Source organism: Lethenteron reissneri, chromosome 24, assembly GCF_015708825.2.
Source record: "Lethenteron reissneri isolate LAM-NWPU_2019-01 chromosome 24, ASM1570882v1, whole genome shotgun sequence".
Lineage (NCBI taxonomy): Eukaryota > Metazoa > Chordata > Hyperoartia > Petromyzontiformes > Petromyzontidae > Lethenteron > Lethenteron reissneri.
In genome coordinates this window covers 19,792,991-19,815,052 of record NC_083802.1, presented here as the reverse complement: position 1 = coordinate 19,815,052, position 22,062 = coordinate 19,792,991, and the positions used below count along the sequence as shown (strand labels likewise).

Sequence of the window (22,062 nt, the reverse complement as noted above, 5' to 3'; positions counted from 1 at the left end):
GTGCGCTAACCACTGCGCCACCGCTCCACCCCGTGTGTGTAACCGTGTATGCGCTGTACCGTATGCAGAAATACAATGCAGTGAAACAATAGCAGCAGCAGCAACAGCATCAGTCAATAGCAGGCCTAAACAGTAGCCACATCAGAAGGAATAACAAACGCAAATAACACGAGAAGCGCAGCAAGAACAGCAACATCAGCAGTCGACGCAGCGGCAACAACAGCAAAGACCACCCGAGCAACAGGAGATCCAACAGTGGCGATCCAACTTCCCCCCAGCGCCAGAGACGGCAGCAGTCGCAGCAGAGAAGCCGCATCACGGGACCGGGCCAGCGCCCAGGGCTCCGGCAGATGGGCCACTGATAGCCGCAGCTCCCCAGACGTGCCGAGGAATGCTGCTCGTGTGCACATTACGCGCACAAACAATATACGCACGCACGCCGATAAACATCAGCAAGTGCAGGCACAGCCTAACACTGAGGACAGACTCCCGTTTAACCTTTCACAGACTTAATTTTGGAGCTTTCGTGACTGCAGGAATTATTCTTTGGTTCTTTCGGTTAAGTCACGTCTAAAGATAAAATAATAGTATGTCTGTCTATAGTTTTCTAGTTAGATTTTTGTTGCTATTTCTTTTATGCCTGATGATGATTAATTGTATTGCAATCGAAACGTCGTAATATGCTATTATTTAATTTATTATTTTATCTTTAGACGTGACTTAACCGAAAGAACCAAAGAATAACTTTCACAGACTGTTGGGGTAAAGTGCCGTTAGCGAGCACCTATTAATTCCGTCACAGAGCAGCCCCACGCCCGGCCGCCTTTGTCTCCCCAGTGTCGATGTTTACATACACCGTTCTGGCTACTCGTTTAAAGCTTAGTAGACACACACGTACACACAAAGACAAAGATCCCCCGATAGCCTGAACAGACTGTTGGGGCAAGTGCTGTTAGCGAGTAGCACCTATGAAGGCCGGCACGGCACACGAAGGGCAGGGTGGCTCGCACCAAGCCCGGCCGCCTTTGTCTCCCCAGTTGCGACGTTTACGCATGTCAGCAGGTACTCATTTGAGGTCGAGTCGACCTACACACACACACGCGCACACACATGTACACACACGTACACACACGTACACACGTACACACACGCACATACGTACACATACACACGTACACACACACACGTACACGCACTGTAGGTGAGCGAGCTGGAGCCCCGGGGGGAATGCTTTGTAAGCGAACCTCACGGTCTGGCAGGCAACATTCCACATCGCGAGGGATCAGCGGGCTGCAGCCCCCCCCCTCGCTCCTCACCTCGGCGAGGGAGCGCACGGGCACGGCGTGGGGGGGGGGGGCACGCGGTGATGGGCACGGGGAGGGTGGAGAGAGAACGGAGGAGGAGGGGGTGGAAGATTGAGGGTGGCTGGAGGGGGTTGTGAGAGAGATGGGGGAGATGCAATGGGGGGGGGGGGGGTGCTGGAGGGGGTCTTGGGACTCTTCCAAGGTCGACTCAGCCTCAATCGAGTACCCGGTGCGGTGTGCACACATCAGCACTGGTGAGACAAAGACGGCTGGGTGTGGTGTTGGCCACACACCCCATCATGCGCCGCTGGTTCCGATCTTCACAGGTGCCGCCCGCTAACTTGCCCCAACAGTCTGCGAAGGCGATGTAGGGGATGTTGCTCTTTGTCCGTGTGAAGGGAACTGCGTGAGAGGCGGAATGCGGCGGCGGTGATGATGCGAGTGGGAGTCGGAATGTCTCCGGGACTCGAGGCGCGTCGCAGCCGCCACGCAGCCCCAGGGGCGACTCGCCCCGCCTGGATCAGTGCGCGGATTCCTCGTCATCTTCACCGCAGCCTCGCCACCCCTGTGGTTTTCACACTCGTTAAAAACTGTGTACGGTGTAAACAGATACATAGGTGTTGATGAAACAAAGTTGCTGTGCTTTGGTGCCCGTGCTGAATGTGTGTGTTCGATGATTTACTTTCTAATAAAAAACTAAGTCTGGCCACGTCTCGCGCCCGCAGGGGATGCGTGCCACTGACTAACGGGATTCGCTGCGTGTGTGTGCACGTAGCCTGGCACAAGAGCCGCGATGATGTCACCGCCAGCACTTAGTGGCGATCGGCGGTCGTTGTTGTTGTTGTGTTAATGTGTCGGTGTGCATGTTGAGAGTATGCGGATGTGTTACGGGTATTGTGTTCCTGTGTGTGCATTGTCTGTTGTTGGGGTGTTTAATGTGCCTGTCGTGTGTGTGTTAGCTTGACGTGTGTGTGTAAACTGTATGTGTGAACTGTGTGTGTGTGTGAACTGTGTGTGTGTGTGTGAACTGTGTGTGTGTGTGAACTGTGTGTGTGTGTGTGAACTGTGTGTGTGTGTAAACTGTGTGTGTGTGTGAACTGTGTGTGTGTGTGAACTGTGTGGGTGTGTTGTGTGTGTGAACTGTGTGTGTGTAAACTGTGTGTGTGTAAACTGTGTGTGTGTGTTAGCTTGACGTGTGTGTGTAAACTGTATGTGTGTTGTGTGTGTGTAAACTGTGTGTGTGTGTGTAAACTGTGTGTGTGTAAACTGTGTGTGTGTTGTGTGTGTGTAAACTGTGTGTGTGTGTTGTGTCTGTGTTTAAACCTCAGCCTGGGTTCCCGTCAGCCCAGGAATGCAGCAGCCTGAATGAAACCCACACCTCCGTGAGCAGACACTGACTCATAGCCACTCGCAGCATCTCAAAAACCCGCAGCACAGGCAGTACACGCACCGCATACACAGTAACCCACACAGCACACACACAGTACCCACACAGCACACACACACACAGTACCCACACAGCACACACACACACAGTACCCACACAGCACACACACACACAGTACCCACACAGCACACACACAGTACCCACACAGCACATACAAGTACCCACACAGCACACGCACAGTACCCACACAGCACACACACACACAGTACCCACACAGCACACACACAGTACCCACACAGCACACACACAGTACCCACACAGCACACGCACAGTACCCACACAGCACACGCACAGTACCCACACAGCACACACAGTACCCACACAGCACACACACACACAGTACCCACACAGCACACACACAGTACCCACACAGCACACACACACAGTACCCACACAGCACACGCACAGTACCCACACAGCAAACACACAGTACCCACACAGCACACACACACACAATACCCACACAGCACACACACAGTACCCACACAGCACACACACAGTACCCACACAGCACACACACAGTACCCACACAGCACACACACAGTACCCACACAGCACACACAACAGTACCCACACAGCACACGCACAGTACCCACACAGCACACACACAGTACCCACACAGCACACACACAGTACCCATACAGCACACACACAGTACCCACACAGCACACACACAGTACCCACACAGCACACACACGTGTATCGGGTACTCTTGCGACGAACTACCAGCCATAATCTCACAGGGATGGTTCATTGCCCATAAACATCTGCCAGTTCGCCAGCATCGCTCTGAACAAGCCCGGCTCGCGCCGATGTGACCGCAGAGAGCCGCGTGGCTGACGAGGCGCGAGTCGAGGCGCACAGCGCGCGGGGAGGAGGCGCTTCGCGTGGCGTCCACTCGCTCGCGACGCTCCACAGCGACTGGCGATGAGCGAGCGTCGTGTGTTCCACGGTGAACGCGGGCGGCTCGCAGTGCGAGTTACATTGCCGGCGCGACCACGCTGGGACAGCTTCGACAAATTGGAATCCTTCCCGATTGTGAATCCATTCCAGAGACCCCAGGATGGCGCCTTGGATTAGGACGCGTGTCGGGCTAGGGTCAAGGGGTGCGGGTTTGTTTTCAAGAGGTCAAAGTTCAGTGGACCCTCTCCCTCCCTCCACATCTCCAGGGTTATAGTAGGAGACCCAGCGATCCTGTGTCAGCAGCTTGTTGAGTGTTTATAGCCTCTCATCCCGAGACTCGGTGAAACCTCCTCCATTCAGCGAGAATCAGTCATCGCTGGAGTAGTACCGCTATTGCATTGCGACAGCAAGCCTCTGGGCCTGCGTGTGGTTAAATCAAGGCGTCTCTCTGAGAGTGGCAGAGGAAATCAGCTGCGCCGTTGTAGGCGTAAATCGTCTTCCTTCCCTGCTTCCCCCATCCTCTCATCACCTGCCCAACGCGTTCTACCCCGTATAGCCCAACTATGGACCATACAGCCACCTCTATGTAGTCTGTGCTTCTTCAACAAAGGAGTCGCCGCACAACCCCCACGAACCCTCTCTCCTGAAGCCCTCTCGTCGTTGCTATCAGACGTCGACATTGGCATTTCGCGCCTGGAGTCTAACCCTCAACCCCACGGTGTAGCCCCGATGGCCGATGGAGACCCGCACCTGGCATGGAACCCCCCAGGTGACGACGACGCGGCTCCGTTTAGGGGATTTGTGCAAAGCGAGTCACGCAGGATCCTCCTGAAAAGAAGCCCTAAACATAAAACAAGTCCAGGGCAGCATCGTCGCTTCGCGACACATCACGCGGATGGGAAGTCACGCGCTTGGTTTAAATCCGAGTGTGACGTTAAGTGCATGGTTCGTCTCCAGGTTGCCGTGGGTGGGGAGTGCCAGCTGCTTAAAGGACCCATTGATACCTGGAGGGGGTCACCGCTCCGTCTGGGCGCTCGCTGTGCACATCAACTCGTGGTGAACATCGACTCGTGGTGAACATCGACTCGTGGTGCACATCGACTCGTGGTGAACATCGACTCGTGGTGCACATCGACTCGTGGTGCACATCGACTCGTGGTGAACATCGACTCGTGGTGAACATCGACTCGTGGTGCACATCGACTCGTGGTGAACATCGACTCGTGGTGAACATCGACTCGTGGTGCACATCGACTCGTGGTGCACATCGACTCGTGGTGCACATCGACTCGTGGTGAACATCGACTCGTGGTGTACATCGACTCGTGGTGTACATCGACTCGTGGTGAACATCGACTCGTGGTGCACATCGACTCGTGGTGAACATCGACTCGTGGTGCACATCGACTCGTGGTGCACATCAACTCGTGGTGTACATCGACTCGTGGTGCACATCGACTCGTGGTGCACATCGACTCGTGGTGAACATCGACTCGTGGTGAACATCGACTCGTGGTGCACATCGACTCGTCGTGCACATCGACTCGTGGTGCACATCGACTCGTGGTGCACATCGACTCGTGGTGAACATCGACTCGTGGTGAACACCGACTCGTGGTGCACGTCGACTCGTGGTGAACACCGACTCGTGGTGAACATCGACTCGTGGTGCACATCGACTCGTGGTGAACATCGACTCGTGGTGAACACCGACTCGTGGTGTACGTCGACTCGTGGTGAACACCGACTCGTGGTGAACATCGACTCGTGGTGAACATCGACTTGTGGTGAACGCCGACTCGCACACACGGGGGTCACGCGAGACTCGGGTGGAGCCCCAAAACGTCGCGTCGCCTCTGCGTCAAGAGGCAGCAGACGATCCGACGTGCAGCGCGAGCCAGGCACGTGGCGACGCACAACGCATCTCAACAGCACTGCCCCCTCAACGAGATCGTCATATACGAGGCGACGTTTCGGGCAATGGCCCTTCTTCAGAGCAGAGTGTATTCGTTGGCACGATCTATGGGATGGGAACCGCGTTCCTGCTCCTCTCCACTTGCTCCCCCACTCGAGACTCGATCCAGGTGCTTGTGTTCCGAACAGAGTGAGCGGTTGTTCGGAATAGGAGAGAAGGTGGAGGATGGATGACGCATGATGGAGAGAAGGATGAGAGGGGAGACGAGTGAGGGATGAGAAGAGAGAAGGGAGATGTAGAAGGGGCGAGGGAGACGCATGGGAGATGGAGAAGTGGGATGCAACGGATGAGAGTGAGATGGGGGAAGAGAGGGTGGATAGATGAGAGGAGGAGGCGGAGGAGATGGGAGAGAGAGGGAGGAGATGGAGGAGAGGGATGGAGAGGAGAAAAGGAGGGCCAAGGGACTCGGGGGGAGCAGGGGGAGCAGAGGCGAGAGGGAGGAGGAGGAGACGGAGGGGTGTCCCGGTCGCACAAAGCCCGCTCTGTGCGTCTCGCTCTGTGCGCGGCGTCGCGTTTTGTTTGTTACAGTGGCCGAGACCCCCCCCCCTCCTCCTCCTCGCAAGAGCCAATGCGACCCCTCCCATCGCCACAACGTGAACACGCTCACTTGTCCACACGCGGGCACTCACACACTCATACGTGCACGCACCCACGCGTACACAAAGACCCCTCCCCTCCAGTGTTGCCTTTCAAGAGACTGTTGAGCCAAGTTCTGTTAGTGAGGATCGAGATAAGGCCGGAACCGCTACACGAGGGGGTGGATGGCCAGCACCTCCACATGTCCACACATTCCCATACACACACTCGCACACATAAATGGTTTCACACGTCCATGGGTGTACACTCATCCTCCCATGCAATACAACGCCCCCATCCCTACAATCCTGAACAGACGGTTGCGGCAAATGTTGTTAGCGAGCACCTATTTAGGCCGGCACACTCTTCTCACACCCCCGACGCTCTGACGTCACAGAGCCCCCGCGTCCCCCGCCCCTCTCCACCGCGGGGTGAATTCCACGACCCCAGAGCACGCCACGTCACGTGACACCAGTGGGGGACAGAACCCCTCCATAGGGGTCCAGCACCATCATCAACGTCCCCAATCATCACCCCTGCCCCACGCACACCCCACCCCTGCCCCACGCACACCCCACCCCTGACCCACGCACACTCTACCTCTGACCCACGCATACCCACCCCTGCCCCACGCACTCCCCACCCTATGACCCACGCACTCCCCACCCCTGACCCACGCACTCCCCACCCCTGACCCACGCACACCCATCCCTGCCCCACGCACTCCCCACCCCTGACCCACGCACTCCCCACCTCTGCCCCACGCACTCCCCACCCCTGACCCACGCACTCCCCACCTCTGCCCCACTGCCACGCACTCCCCACCCCTGACCCACGCACTCCTCACCTCTGCCCCACGCACTCCCCACCCCTGCCCCACGCACACCCCACCCCTGACCCACGCACACCCCACCCCTGCCCCACGCACTCCCCACCCCTGACCCACGCACTCCCCACCCCTGACCCACGCACCCTCTACCCCTGCCCCACGCACTCCCCACCCCTGACCCACGCACACCCCACCCCTGACCTACGCACTCCCCACCCCTGACCCACGCACACCCACCTCTGCCCCACGCACACCCCACCCCTGACCCACGCACTCCCCACCTCTGATCCACGTACTCCTCTGCTCCGCGCGTGACACAGCGACGTCGAGTCACCACCTTATTCATTTATTTGAGTTTCGTGTGAAATAGCCTAATTAATACATCGTCTAATATTCACCTACAATACAATAATAACAATAATAACATTTTCTATACAAACACCACGGACATGTAAAATAATAATAAACAAAAAAGGCTATAATTAAAAATGGAATCTGGTCGTCGTACTTGGCATTAATCTCTCGCGAAGTGAACGCTCCCAAAATAATACAGCAGAGCGGAACCCCTAACACGAGGACGTCGCAGTCCGCCACTTGGTTGTGCCCTGCCGCGTGCAGCTGACGTCACTTTAATAAGTTAATTGGCTGCACGGTAAGCGGGACCCCCCCGCCCGCCACACCGAGTCGCGAGTCGAACCGTGGCTTTGATTGCCGTGAGACGAGGGGTGGGGGCACGAGGTGCCGATCGGATTTGAATGGAGACCGGTGGGAGGAAAGGGGGTCGGGGAAAGGTCATCGCGCGGGCGGCCCCTCCGCGACCCACCCACCTACCCCCCTCTTCACATCGACCACCCCCCACCCCCAGAACCACGCTCCACAGAGCGACGGCACAAGCGGAATGCAGTGAAGAGCACCTCTCGCTCGCTCTCTGTAGGACACTACAGAAAAAAATATATACAATACATATTTATATATATAGATTTATTTTCTGAGTAAATCACAGCTAGCTCTAGATTACTTATGACCTCGTGATTTATAGAACAAAGTATGTATATGGCGCTTCGGTGAAACCTGGTTAGAGCAACAGCGCAATGTATGACCGCCTCATCAATTGAATTTTCCCCGCCCAACACCCCTCCCAAAATTTTGCTCTAATCGTCATTATAAAGAGGGCTCTATCTCTCGTGGGGTATTTCCCAGAGCTCAGCTCTGGACACAGCTCCAGCTTGAATCAAGCCCTGGTTATTATCACGTATCATCATCATCATCGTGATTAGAGAGCTGGCGCATTTGAGAGCAGAGCCGCCCCTGAGCGATGGAATTGCGATTTTGCGCGCTGCCACCGCCGCCGCCGACCCCTGAACGCCGTGCACCTGGGCGCCGGGACGGGGCAGCGTGGCGCTGGGCAGGGCTCCCGGCCCAGCCAGAGGCCAGGCTCGACGGCGGCACCGGAACGGCCTCCTCCAGCCGGTGCCGCTGCCTGCTCCAACCCAGCGGCCCCTCCGAGGCGCTCACCTGAGCAAAGGAAAGAAACGAGCCACTGGGCCGTCACCCCTTAACGACTCGCTCCGTCGTGGCTGCTGTTGCCGATATTTCTTTTGCCATTTATTTCCACCCCGTTCAAAACATTTCCTCGTGTTGTTTTTTGTTGTTTAGTAAAGTTTGGCCATTAAGGGCCGAGAGGAAAATTCTCCGGGAAGTGAAACCTGGCCGGAAGAGCAGGCCCTGTCACCTCCCCGCGCCCCCACAAAACCGCCGCCGCCCACGAGGCCCCGGGGAAACCAGGGGAAAGCCTCGACGAGACCACGGACAATCCGAGGAGACGTCCCTCGACCCTCGGGGGAAGTGGGACGCCCCACGCCGGACCGGGCCCCGCGACGACCGGTGGAGGTGGCCGAGGGTGGAGCCGGCGAGCGACGGTGGGCCAAGGGACGACGGCGGGCAGCAGGGCCGCTTGACTTAGCCGAGGTTGGAGCAGGTCCTGCAGCAGAGCTGCTGCAAGGACCTTCCTGCTGCAGAGGTTGTTCACCTTGACCAGGTAGCAGAAGCTGGTGTTCACCGTCTCTCCGCTCGCTGCGCACAACGGGGGCGGGCGGGGGAGAGATTAGGGCGTGCGTGCGCGACGGGCTGGGGGTGCGCGAGGCGGTGCGCGAGGTGCGCTGTCGGCGTGGTGCTCGTACAGTCGCGGCAGGTGTACACGGCCACGCACGCCCCGGCCTCCAGGCTCTGGCCCTCGCTGCAGCTGGTGCAGCTGCGATCCGTGGGTCCGCTGCACGTCACGCAGCTCACCTCGCACCTGCAGGCGGGCACACGTCCCACAGAACTCGTGCTCTGCGTTGCGTACGGGGTGCAGCACGTTCGGGGTGGTTCTAAATGCGGCCTACATGCAGGATGGCAATGTGTAGACAGGGTGGCTGTGTGCATGGGTTACGTGTATGGCGCATTTACGTAGGGAGTGCGTGTGTGTGCGGCGGGTGTCTGCGTGCTGCTGGTGCCATTGTGCGCAGGGTGCCTGCTTGCGCAGGGCGCTCGTACTTGTCGCAGCTGGGCTCGGCGCCCTCCTCCACCTCCTCGCGGTAGTAGCTGGGGCTGCAGTCCGGCACGCAGATCCCGTCCTGCCTCAGGTAGCCGGCCGCACACTTCAGGCACGAGTACTCCCCCCCGGCTGGGGACCACAAACAAATACAAAGACCCCCCGTGTAGACACACAGACTGCTGGGGCAAGTGCTGTCCGCGAGCGCCTATGAAGGACCGGTGCGGCACATGAGGTCGATGGGGATAGGTTGGCGGGTGTGTGGCCAGAACCAAGCCCAGTTATCTTAATCTCCCCCGTGCTGATGCTGACATACTGCACCAGGTACTTATTTTAAAGGTTGCATCGGCCTAGGGCAGGCTGCCCACAACTGCTTCAGATATTTGCCACTGATGTTAACTTGGGTGTGCAGCACAGTGCACTAACCACTGCGCCACCACTCCCCACGCGTACATACGCACACTCACATGCATCACACACGTAGGCATGCACACACCCATGAACAACAGCCGCCATTCACCACTAAGTGCTGGTGAATTCACCATGGCGCTTGTGGCAGGCTAAGTCCACTGATGCCATCACGTGAAGTGTAGAATGCTCGCTGGCTGGGGACAGACCCAGGTGTAACGGGTTGATCGACAAATGATTGTCATATTCTTGGTTCTTTCGGTAAAGTCACAAAATAAAAAAAATAAAAAAAATAATGTTTTATATTTGTATTATTGTATTGTTTCCCTTCTACGTGACTTTACCGAAAGAACCAAGAATATGAATCCCTGCAGTCATGAAAGCTTTAAATCAAAAGATGATTATCATTTGCGCTACCTGTGCCAGTACGTGCACACGAGCGCACACGGCGCATGAAGGAGCGCACTTGGCACGCGGAGAGATCGCGTCACGAGGTCACGGGGTCACGAGGAGGCCGAGGGCCTGACCATTCTTAGGGATGCATGGGGAGGCTTTAGCAGGGAGCCAAGCAGTGCTTTCTGGCTTCAGGGGCCTCCAAAAGGTGGAAATGAGAGCCCAGGGATCGCTGGTGGGTGCAAGGAATCCAGAGAGGAAAGAGCCATCAACATTGTTGTCTTGGACCCTCCTTTCGCTCTATCCCGCGTGAGGAGTGTAAAATAATGATTCACATAATTGTTGGGTCAAAGGTCAAGTATCCGCTTAGCAGGGGGGGGGGGGGGTGCAGACCTCTCGAATGCGAGATGGCGTAGCGCGTGACCTTGGCCGGCAGGTGGCGTGAGATTGATTAGTGGCTGCGTGAGACCAGCACGGGACGAGGTGGTCAGAGAAAGAGATGGAAAATCACTACATTTGCTCTTCCTTCCCTGCTGCTGCTCCCCAAAAAAGTATGTAACTCTCTGCCCCTAGCCACCAATGCTGTCGATTCCCCGCCCCTGGTCAGGTCCAGGTTTAAGAAATGACACTTCTTTTTTGCTTATGACCGATTGCCTTTTCTCTAGCATACATTTACGACAATATTTTTTGTTATATATATAAAACCATACACATGATTGCCATGCCATGCTTGTTTTTGTACAGCATCTTAGATGCAGTTGTATTGAGAAGCTGTATAATTCCAAATTGTACGATTCCATCTGTACCGTTTTGTACATTCGTGACCAAAAAGGTTCGGCCTTGATGAGCCGGAGGCGCGGGTTTGTTTCTCACTCGAGACTTTGCGGAACACTTCCAGGCTGGCTTCAAGGTAAGGGTCTATGGGCGCAAGGCACTACCCGCTATCGTTTACAATCCTGCATTACTGTACCAGAAAATCCGACAATCCTGTGAGGTTGACCAGAATGTAGGGTACAACGAGGTACAGAATGAGGCGAGGTGGATCTGGCACGCCGAAATAATTCCAGGAACCAGGTTCTGATCAGCTAATCGTTGCGGCTGACATGAAGCGCAAGGTCGCCGGTGGAAGGCGTCGGTGCGGGCCCTACTTGCGCAGGTGTTGCACGACGGGTGGCAGGGCTCGCAGCGCGTCTCCTGCAGGTTGAAGTAGGTCCTCTCCTGGCACTTGGGCACACACATGGAGCCGTGGAGGCTGCGAGGACACGGTACGATGGGGGGATGGGAGGGGTGCGGTGACAAAACCACGGGTGTTACGTGACGGCGAGCTGGATGCATCCGAAGCTGAGCGAGCGCGGGGCCAGGGGCCGAATCTACGAACTTCACCGGCGTCAATCCTCCTCCTCCTCGCCCACGTCAGATCGCGGGGAGAGTCCAAATGAAGCAATGAGGAGCTGTGAACGATCAGGGTGACACCAGCGCCAGGCAGCGCCCGTGACCGTGCTCGTTACGAGCACCGCCTTGCAACGGAGACGAGAGCGGCAGGCGAACGTCACGGGCAGTGGCTGCCAGAGTGGACGGACGCTTTGTCAAATTGAACACGCAGGGCTTGCGGTGGAAGAGCTCGCACGCGACAGAGAGACAAAGGCTGCCATCGTTGTTGGGCAGCAGCGATTCATCCGGTGACAAGTTACACAAACGCAAGTGGTGTATGCGAGCGGCCTACTAAGGCCGACACACACACGCACATCGTGCGGGTACACACGCACCAATACGTACCGATTTAATCTCGGCTACACGACCCCCCCCCCCCCGCACGACGTCGCCTTCGCTCACCTGAGCCCGTTGCGGCACATCGTGCAGCGCTCGGCCGCCCCCACGCAGCGCTCGCAGCTCTCGGTGCACCGCCGGCACATCATTGCCGCTGCAAGGGGTGGGGGCGGGGGGGAGGGAGGGGGGTTGAAAAACCACAGCCATTGTTTCAAATGCCGCAAGATCCTTGCGAGGAAGGTGTCGTGAGAGGAGGTGGGAGCGGTGGCGGCTTGGGGAGACCTTCGTCCAGCAGTGGATGGACCATGGCTGACGACGACGATGGGCATCACGCACCTGTGTCCAGGTAGAATCCGTCGCTGCAGGCGGCCACGCACTGCGGGCCCGGCCCCTCCTGCCGGAAGTATCCGGTGCGGCACTCGGAGCAGCGCTCGATGCCGGCGCCGGAGCACGCCCGGCACTCGCGCGCGCACCGCCGGCACCGCCGCGTGTCGCCGTCGCCGAAGAAGCCGACCGGGCACTCCGACAGGCACTTCCTGCGCGCGCCGGGGACGGGCGGCACAGACGGGGTGGGGAGGGGGACACGAGCGGGCGCTCAGAAACAACAAGGCGTTGCCAGCGCGCGACGCACGAGCCGGGAGACACCGCGAGACGCTGGCGTGGCCCAGCGCACGACTCGCCGCCCACGACCCACGACCATCGAGGAGGCGAGCGGAGGGTGCGAGGTGGCCGTGGGGGAGGGGGCAGCAGTGGCAACTCGTGAGACTCACCTCCCGCCGCCACGCAGCCGCAGGCTCCAGCGGGCGCAGCTCATGCACTGGTCCTCGCCCGGGCCGTCACAGCCCTGGCTGTCGCACTCCGCATGACACAGCCCTGCTTGCGCGCACACACACGCACACACACACACACACGCGCGCACACGTACATAAGCACCGGCACGCACGCCAATGCTGTTTGCGAGCGCCTATTACTACCAGCGTAGCGTACAAGGCAGGAGTGTGGCCAGATCGACACCCAAATGCTCATGTTGACGTATGTTTTATAGACGGTACGAGGCAGAGGCGTAGCTAGGGGGGGGGCAGGGGGGTACACATGTCCCCGGGCGCCAAGGTAAAGGGGCGCCAAAATGAGGCTTACAACGTTACATTATAACTTATTGCGGCGGGCGCGGCAGCCTGAAACTACTGCACAAATCTACACCTTAATCTAAAAGTTTATATATCCCGCCACACACAGCCTACATGTCATCTAATTACATTTTGGTATGTGATTAAACGGGGGGGGGGGGGGGGGGGGCGCCAATTTTATAGTTCGTCCCCGGGCACAAAATATCCTAGCTACGCCACTGGTACGAGGTACTCATTTAAGGCTGAACTGATCAAGGAGTGGCCCAGAACGGGGTTGGATATCGCTCGCCACTCATGTTGGCGGACGTTCGGGAGATGGAAGAGGACACGCAGAGACGAGTATTGCCCTTCGGGGGCTGAACTACGGTTTTAAATAATTTTTTCTTGATTTTGAATTCGTGTCCGAAATGGTGACGGGCAGCTATGATGAAGGGACAATAGCCCCTTCATCATAGCTTATAAATAGGGAGGCTATAGATATTGACTGTGCTGTGACGGGCCATTGTCTGAAAATAATTTCAAAGCCACGGTGCTATTGACACATACGTTGAGGTTTTCCTTAAATGACTACATTTGCAGGGGCTAAGTCCTGCTAACCCGAGCCACCTGTCCCTTATTGGACCATGGTGATGCAGAGTGGGGGCACGGCTCGTGGGGGAGCATGGGGTGGGGGGAGGGGCGGCATCACCACTGTACTCGGTCTCCTCCGAGTAGTCCTCGTATTCGGCTTCGTGCGCCGTCGCCGCGTGCTCCGTGGGGTTGGCCGGCTCGGGCGAGCGGTCGCGCTCCACCTTCCCTGCAGGGCCCCCCGCGCCGCCCTGCCACGTGTAGGGGGGCTCCGCCGTGCCGTGCAGGATCAGGGACCACTCCTTCAGCTTGCCTGGCACGCGCACGCAGAGGCGGAGATCCCTCGTGTGGCCTTGACAAGCCGTCGGGGCGAGTGCCTTCAGCGAGCGGCACCTATGAAGGCCGGTGCCGATATTACACACCGCACAGGTGCTCATTTGGGACTGCGTCGACAGATTCAGACATTCGTCACCGATGCTGGCCGTCGTTGCCATCGTCGCGGTCGTCGCGGTCGTGGCCTTAGTGGTTGCGGGCGGCAGGCTCACCCAGCACGCGGGGGTTGCGGAAGTAGTTGGAGGGGTTGTCGTGGATCTCCAGCGTCCACGTGCCGGCCGCTCTCTCTCCCCAGCAGTGCGACGTCATGAACTCCCAGTTCTTGAAGCCCTCCTGGGAGTTGTCAAAGGCCCTGGCTCCCACACAACAACCACAACCACCACGACCGCGGTAATTTTCTGCTACGTGGAAGTGACATCACCGCCGCGCTCGTGACGCGACCAGCGGCAGCGCGCTCGCCGCTCGTCGTTGCAAGAGTTCATGGCCCCAATCCGGCGGCCACCCCGGTTAATGCTGTGGGTGTACGAGCCGGAACACCACCGCACGTCTGCTTGTCGGTGGATGTTAAGTGGCATCGTACGAAGAGAGCAAACCATAGTGTGCCGGCATCGTGGTCCAACTTTGCCAAAATCGAAAAATTACTCGCAAAATTGCTTAATTGGGAAATGCGCAGCAATCATCGCCCCCCAGCTGTGAAAGCCTGACAGGACCCTCCTGAAGAAGAGTCTTGAGACTCAGTGAGGCGTTCCCGGGTAAACGAGTGGAACGAGTGGAACGATCACATTGACGTGCGAGGAGAGACGCTCCCGCGTCGTGTAGCACGTGCGCACGCAGTGGAGTTCACGGCAGGTGGCGTTCCGCACTGAAGCCCAAACTCCACAGCGCGTCGACTTGATTGTGTTTCACCAAACGAGGGGGATAGAGTGACCCGGGTCACCAACAAGGTCCAAAGCAAATGACAAAAAAGTAAAACCACAGCAGCGAAGCAAATAGAAATCGGTGCAAAAGCAACCCGCGTCGCAAGAGAGACCGTCGCGCATTGAGGAAGCACCTCTTGGCCAGCAGCTGGGACTTGGTGCCGGAGGGCGACGTGAGGTAGATGGAGAGGTCGCCGCGACGCGGGTGGGAGATGGTGACGCGCACCACCACGTGCTCCAGGAAGACGACGCGCTGCACCGCGTTGTCGGCGCAGCCCGTGGCCTGGTGCACGGCCGTGAGGGTCTGGCTCGATCGGATGAGCCTGCCGCAAGCAACCGCACCGCGCACGGCGTCAAGCGCCATGCCACGTCGACGCGCGGCAATCGGTGCCGAACCGCGGCGGACTTGGCGGCGCGGCACCACGGCCACGCCGCTCACCGCACGGTCGGTGCAGCTGGCAGGCACGGGGCCAGTGGCGGAAGGGTGGGGGAGAACTCAACCTCCCCCCCCCCCGCTACCGACAAGGTGCCATGATGAACAACGCCTGCGATCTGGCGCTTGGTAGCACGTGCGGATGTGAGCGAGTGCTGTGAGATTAGTGGGGAGCGATAGTATAGTGGTTAGTGCCCTGCGCTTCGAACCCAACGACCCCAGTTCGATTCCCGCTCACCGCCAACACCAGTAATGATTATCTTAACCGGTCCTGGGCCTCCGCTTCAAATGAGTACCTGGTGCGGTGTGTAAACATCGCCACCGGGGAGACAAAGGCGGTCCGGCGTGGTGCTCGCCACCCACTCCTCGTGTACCGTGCTGGCCGTCGTAGGTGCTCGCTGACAGCACTTTCCCCTACAGTCTGTTAGGGCTATGCCGGCTTTCTTTTTGCCTTTGTTGCAAGATTTGTTGTACTGCCAGGGGACAGCACCGCAGACTCGTGCAGTCTGTGAATCGTTGCGTGGCGGATTTTCTCCGGGCACTCCAACAAAAGGCAAGTCTCTATTTACAAAATTATTGGCCAAGCATCGCAATGCAGGACACTGAAAAAATGCAACCTTGAGGCCTTCTGCCAAAGATTATCATCACGCCCTCTGCAAGTTAAGTTAAAGCATAAGTTGGGGGGCGGGGCGGGTGCATCTCATAATCCGATTGGTCCGTGTGCATGCGGCTTCGTACAACGTCACAGACGACGGACACAGGTGTGGGCTGCCGTGGCTATGCCCCCCCCCCCCCCCCAGGACGATTCCAAGCACCGGGGCCTCGATCCAGCACCGAGCGAGGCCCAGCGCCAAGGCAGTCAAGGCCAAGGCTGCGGCCCCCAGACGCATTCCTCGTTTTGTTTTCCGTTTCGTCTCTAGACCCCCCCCTCCCTCCCGCCGCCGTTCTGTCTGCACAACCCAAGCTCGTCCCTCCCCAGCGGCTCCCAGCACCTGCTGCTGCAGCAGCACTAACAAACAGCACCAGCAGCACCAACAAACAGCACCAGCAGCACCAACAGACAGCACCAACAGCACCAACAGACAGCACCAGCAGCACCAACAAACAGCACCAACAAACAGCACCAACAGACAGCACCAACAAACAGCACCAGCAGCACCAACAGGCAGCACAAACAGACAGCACCAACAACAGCACCAACAGACAGCACCAACAGCACCAACAGACAGCACCAACAGACTGCACCAACAGACAGCACCAGCAGCACCAACAGACAGCACCAACAGCACCAACAAACAGCACCAACAACAGCACCAACAGCACCAACAGACAGCACCAACAGACTGCACCAACAGACAGCACCAGCAGCACCAACAGACAGCACCAACAGCACCAACAAACAGCACCAACAACAGCACCAACAAACAGCACCAGCAGCACCAACAGGCAGCACCAACAGACAGCACCAACAACAGCACCAACAGACAGCACCAACAGCACCAACAAACAGCACCAACAACAGCACCAACAGCACCAACAGACAGCACCAACAGACTGCACCAACAGACAGCACCAGCAGCACCAACAGACAGCACCAACAGCACCAACAAACAGCACCAACAACAGCACCAACAAACAGCACCAGCAGCACCAACAGGCAGCACCAACAGACAGCACCAACAACAGCACCAACAGACAGCACCAACAGCACCAACAGACAGCACCAACAGACTGCACCAACAGACAGCACCAGCAGCACCAACAGACAGCACCAACAGCACCAACAGACAGCACCAACAGCACCAACAGACAGCACCAACAGCACCAACGGACAGCACCAGCAGCACCAACAGACAGCACCAACAGCACCAACAGACAGCACCAACAGCACCAACAAACAGCACCAGCTGCACCAACAACAGCACCAGCAGCACCAACAGACAGCACCAACATACAGCACCAACAGCAGAGGTTTGTGGATCACGCAGAGATTTCTGAAACTCTCTGGGCCACAAGATGGCCTGGAATTAGTGTGAGAGCACGTGGGACCATCTGCTTCTGCCGCTTCACTCGACAGGAAGTGACTGGAAGTGGCTGGCAAAGAGGTAGCTGCAGGCACCAGTGGGGTGAGCAAGCCGGCGCTGGCGGAGGTGAGTGGGGTGAGCGAGACGGCGCTGGTGAGGGTGAGTGGGGTGAGTGAGACGGTGCTGGTGGGGTGAGTGGGGTGAGCGAGACGGTACTGGTGAGGGTGAGTGGGGTGAGCGAGACGGTGCTGGTGGGGTGAGTGGGGTGAGTGGGGTGAGCGAGACGGTGCTGGTGGGGTGAGTGGAGTGAGTGGGGTGAGCGAGACGGTGCTGGTGGGTTGAGTGGGGTGAGCGAGACGGTGCTGGTGAGGGTGAGTGGGGTGAGCGAGACGGTGCTGGTGGGGTGAGTGGAGTGAGTGGGGTGAGCGAGACGGTGCTGGTGAGGGTGAGTGGGGTGAGTGGGGTGAGCGAGACGGTGCTGGTGGGGTGAGTGGGGTGAGTGGGGTGAGTGAGACGGTGCTGGTGGGGTGAGTGGGGTGAGCGAGACGGTGCTGGTGAGGGTGAGTGGGGTGAGCGAGACGGTACTGGTGGGGTGAGTGGGGTGAGTGGGGTGAGTGGGGTGAGCGAGACGGTGCTGGTGGGGCGAGTGGGGTGAGTGGGGTGAGCGAGACGGTGCTGGTGGGGTGAGTGGGGTGAGCGAGACGGTGCTGATGGGGGGGAGTGGGGTGAGCGAGACGGTGCTGGTGAGGGTGAGTGGGGTGAGCGAGACGGTGATGGTAGGGGTGAGTGGGGTGAGCGAGACGGTGCTGGTGAGGGTGAGTGGGGTGAGCGAGACGGTGCTGATGGGGGTGAGTGGGGTGAGCGAGCCGGTGCTGGTGGGGGTGAGTGGGGTGAGCGAGACGGCGCTGATGAGGGTGAGTGGGGTGAGCGAGACGGTGCTGGTGAGTGGGGTGAGCATGCCGGTGCGGGTGGGGTGAGTGGGGTGAGTGGGGTGAGCGAGACGGTGCTGGTGGGGTGAGTGGGGTGAGCGAGACGGTGCTGGTGGGGTGAGTGGGGTGAGCGAGACGGTGCTGGTGGGGTGAGTGGGTGAGCGAGACGGTGCTTGGGGTGAGTGGGGTGAGCGAGACGGTGCTGGTGAGGGTGAGTGGGGTGAGCGAGACGGTGCTGGTGGGGTGAGTGGGGTGAGTGGGGTGAGTGGGGTGAGCGAGACGGTGCTGGTGGGGTGAGTGGAGTGAGTGGGGTGAGCGAGACGGTGCTGGTGGGGTGAGTGGGGTGAGCGAGACGGTGCTGGTGAGGGTGAGTGGGGTGAGCGAGACGGTGCTGGCGGGGTGAGTGGAGTGAGTGGGGTGAGCGAGACGGTGCTGGTGAGGGTGAGTGGGGTGAGTGGGGTGAGCGAGACGGTGCTGGTGGGGTGAGTGGGGTGAGTGGGGTGAGTGAGACGGTGCTGGTGGGGTGAGTGGGGTGAGCGAGACGGTACTGGTGGGGTGAGTGGGGTGAGTGGGGTGAGTGGGGTGAGCGAGACGGTGCTGGTGGGGTGAGTGGGGTGAGTGGGGTGAGCGAGACGGTGCTGGTGGGGTGAGTGGGGTGAGCGAGACGGTGCTGATGGGGGTGAGTGGGGTGAGCGAGACGGTGCTGGTGAGGGTGAGGGGGGTGAGCGAGACGGTGATGGTAGGGGTGAGTGGGGTGAGCGAGACGGTGCTGGTGAGGGTGAGTGGGGTGAGCGAGACGGTGCTGATGGGGGTGAGTGGGGTGAGCGAGCCGGTGCTGGTGGGGGTGAGTGGGGTGAGCGAGACGGCGCTGATGAGGGTGAGTGGGGTGAGCGAGACGGTGCTGGTGAGTGGGGTGAGCATGCCGGTGCTGGTGGGGTGAGTGGGGTGAGTGGGGTGAGCGAGACGGTGCTGGTGGGGTGAGTGGGGTGAGCGAGACGGTGCTGGTGGGGTGAGTGGGGTGAGCGAGACGGTGCTGGTGGGGTGAGTGGGGTGAGTGAGACGGTGCTGGTGGGGTGAGTGGGGTGAGTGGGGTGAGCGAGACGGTGCTGGTGAGGGTGAGTGGGGTGAGCGAGACGGTGCTGGTGGGGTGAGTGGGGTGAGCGAGACGGTGCTGGTGGGGTGAGTGGGGTAAGCGAGACGGTGCTGGTGGGGTGAGTGGGGTGAGCGAGACGGTGCTGGTGGGGTGAGTGGGGTGAGTGGGGTGAGCGAGACGGTGCTGGTGAGGGTGAGTGAAGTGAGCGAGACGGTGCTGGTGGGGTGAGTGGGGTGAGCGAGACGGTGCTGGTGAGGGTGAGTGGGGTGAGCGAGACGGTGCTGGTGGGGTGAGTGGGGTGAGCGAGACGGCGCTGGTGGGGTGAGTGGGGTGAGCGAGACAGTGCTGGTGAGTGGGGTGAGCGAGACGGTGCTGGTGAGGGTGAGTGGGGTGAGCGTGTCGGTGCTGGTGGGGTGAGTGGGGTGAGCGAAACGGTGCTGCGGAGGGTGAGTGGGGTGAGCGAGACGGTGCTGGTGAGTGGGGTGAGCGAGCCGGTGCTGGAGAAGGTGAGTGGGGTGAGCGAGACGGTGCTGGTGAGGGTGAGTGGGGTGAGCGATACGGTGCTGGTGAGTGGGGCGAGCGAGACAGCGCTGGTGAGGGTGAGTGGGGTGAGCGTGTCGGTGCTGGTGGGGTGAGTGGGGTGAGCGAAACGGTGCTGCGGAGGGTGAGTGGGGTGAGCGAGACGGTGCTGGTGAGTGGGGTGAGCGAGCCGGTGCTGGAGAAGGTGAGTGGGGTGAGCGAGACGGTGCTGGTGAGTGGGGCGAGCGAGACAGCGCTGGTGAGGGTGAATGGGGCGAGCGAGACGGTGCTGGTGAGGGTGAGTGGGGTGAGCGAGACGGTGCTGGTGAGTGGGGCGAGCGAGACAGCGCTGGTGAGGGTGAGTGGGGCGAGCGAGACGGCGCTGGTGGGGTGAGTGGGGTGAGCGAGACGGTGCTGGTGAGTGGGGCGAGCGAGACAGCGCTGGTGAGGGTGAGTGGGGCGAGCGAGACGGTGCTGGTGAGGGTGAGTGGGGCGAGCGTGACGGTGCTGGTGAGGGTGAGTGGGGCGAGCGTGACGGTGCTGGTGAGGGTGAGGGTGAGTGGGGCGAGCGTGACGGTGCTGGTGAGGGTGAGTGGGGCGAGCATGACGGTGCTTGTGAGGGTGAGTGTGGTGAGCGAGACGGTGCTGGTGAGTGGGGTGAGTGCCGGTGCTGATGGGGGTGAGTGGGGTGAGTGTGCCGGTGCTGGTGAGTGGGGTGAGTGTGCCAGTGCTGGTGGGGGTGAGTGGGGTGAGCGTGCCGGTGCTGGTGAGGGTGAGTGGGGTGAGCGTGCCGGTGCTGGTGAGGGTGAGTGGGGTGAGCGTGCTGGTGCTGGTGAGGGTGAGTGGGGTGAGCGTGTCGGTGCCGGCGCTGGTGAGTGGGGTGAGTGGGGTAAGTGGGGTGAGTGGGGCGAGCGAGCTGGCGCTGGAGGCACCGACCGGTTGCTGCGCTCCGCCGACTCGACGCACACGTGCTGCGGTGGCAGCGGCCGCCATTTCTCCGCCTCCATCACCATGGCGCCCGCGTCCATCAGCCCAAACCCGTACAGGTGGCTCACTGTGGGGGCAAGGTGGGGGGGGGGGGGACCACGGGTAAGAGGTACAAGCAGTGAATGTGGTTACTTGAGGTGGTGCACATCTTCTAGTCAGAGCTTAGAGCCAGTGCTGGAAATTCGATATTCCTATGTCGGAGGCAAGTATATACAACTACTTTTAACTGCCCTTCAAAGTGGTACTGATTTTATTGACCCCCAGATGGATAATGATGATGATGATGCGCTGAGTCAACCCCCAAGCAGGATTTGAGCCTTCTGACTGCAAGTTGCTCGCTCTGCCGCTGTGCCTACGTGTGTGTGGTGCACACTGTGCACGTAGTGCGTGCGTGTGTGCGTGTGTGTGCGTGTGTGTGTACATGCAGTGACACATATCGGAACCGGTCCTGGGCCTCCCCTAGGTCGACTCGGCCTCAAATAAGTACCTGGTGCAGTGTGTAAACATCGTCACTAGGGAGACGAAGACCACAGGGCGTGGTGCTGGCCACCCACCCCCTCGTATCCCGTGCCGGCCTTCATAGGTTCTCGCTAACAGCACTCGCCCCAACAGTCAGTTCAGTCTATATGGGGGATCTTTGTTTCTTTGTTTTGTGCGCGTGTGTGTGCGTGTGTGCGTGTGTGTGTGTGCGTGTGTGCGTGCGTGCGTGTGTGTGTGCGAGTGTGTGTGCGTGCGTGTGCGTGTGTGCGCGTGTGTACGTGTGTGTGTGTGTGCGAGTGTGTGTGGTACCCCGGTGTCCGGCCCCGTTGGTTTTCCAGTCGGGAGCGTGGAGGTTGTTTGAGCGCGACGTCTTCACCACGATGTGCTGCACGTCGCGCCACGTCAGCCCGGGGCTGAACGCACGCACAACAAAGACAAAGATCCCCTGTATAGCCTTTAACGGACTGTTGGGGCAAGTTTTGTTAGCGAGTAGCACCGATGAAGGTCAGGACGAGGGG

The 22,062-nt window shown here is 59.2% G+C and overlaps 1 protein-coding gene across 2 annotated transcripts in view; it reads right to left on the bottom strand.

The window, feature by feature from the left end:
• Positions 1-7,359: 7,359 nt before the first annotated feature.
• Positions 7,360-22,062, bottom strand: part of PCSK5 (proprotein convertase subtilisin/kexin type 5) — a 42,450-nt gene continuing 27,747 nt past the window's right edge. The window contains exons 11-22 of one of the 2 annotated variants that reach the window (XM_061558627.1): positions 21,854-21,957; positions 21,014-21,131; positions 15,214-15,402; positions 14,375-14,514; positions 13,951-14,142; positions 12,906-13,011; positions 12,472-12,671; positions 12,202-12,289; positions 11,517-11,620; positions 9,570-9,699; positions 9,215-9,330; positions 7,360-9,107 (exon numbers count right to left, since the gene is read on the bottom strand). In XM_061558627.1, coding sequence (XP_061414611.1) covers positions 8,704-9,107; positions 9,215-9,330; positions 9,570-9,699; positions 11,517-11,620; positions 12,202-12,289; positions 12,472-12,671; positions 12,906-13,011; positions 13,951-14,142; positions 14,375-14,514; positions 15,214-15,402; positions 21,014-21,131; positions 21,854-21,957 — 1,891 coding nt within the window. In that variant the 3' untranslated portion in view covers positions 7,360-8,703. The remainder of the gene's footprint in view (positions 9,108-9,214; positions 9,331-9,569; positions 9,700-11,516; positions 11,621-12,201; positions 12,290-12,471; positions 12,672-12,905; positions 13,012-13,950; positions 14,143-14,374; positions 14,515-15,213; positions 15,403-21,013; positions 21,132-21,853; positions 21,958-22,062) is intronic. The other variant, XM_061558628.1, reaches the window with a different exon arrangement.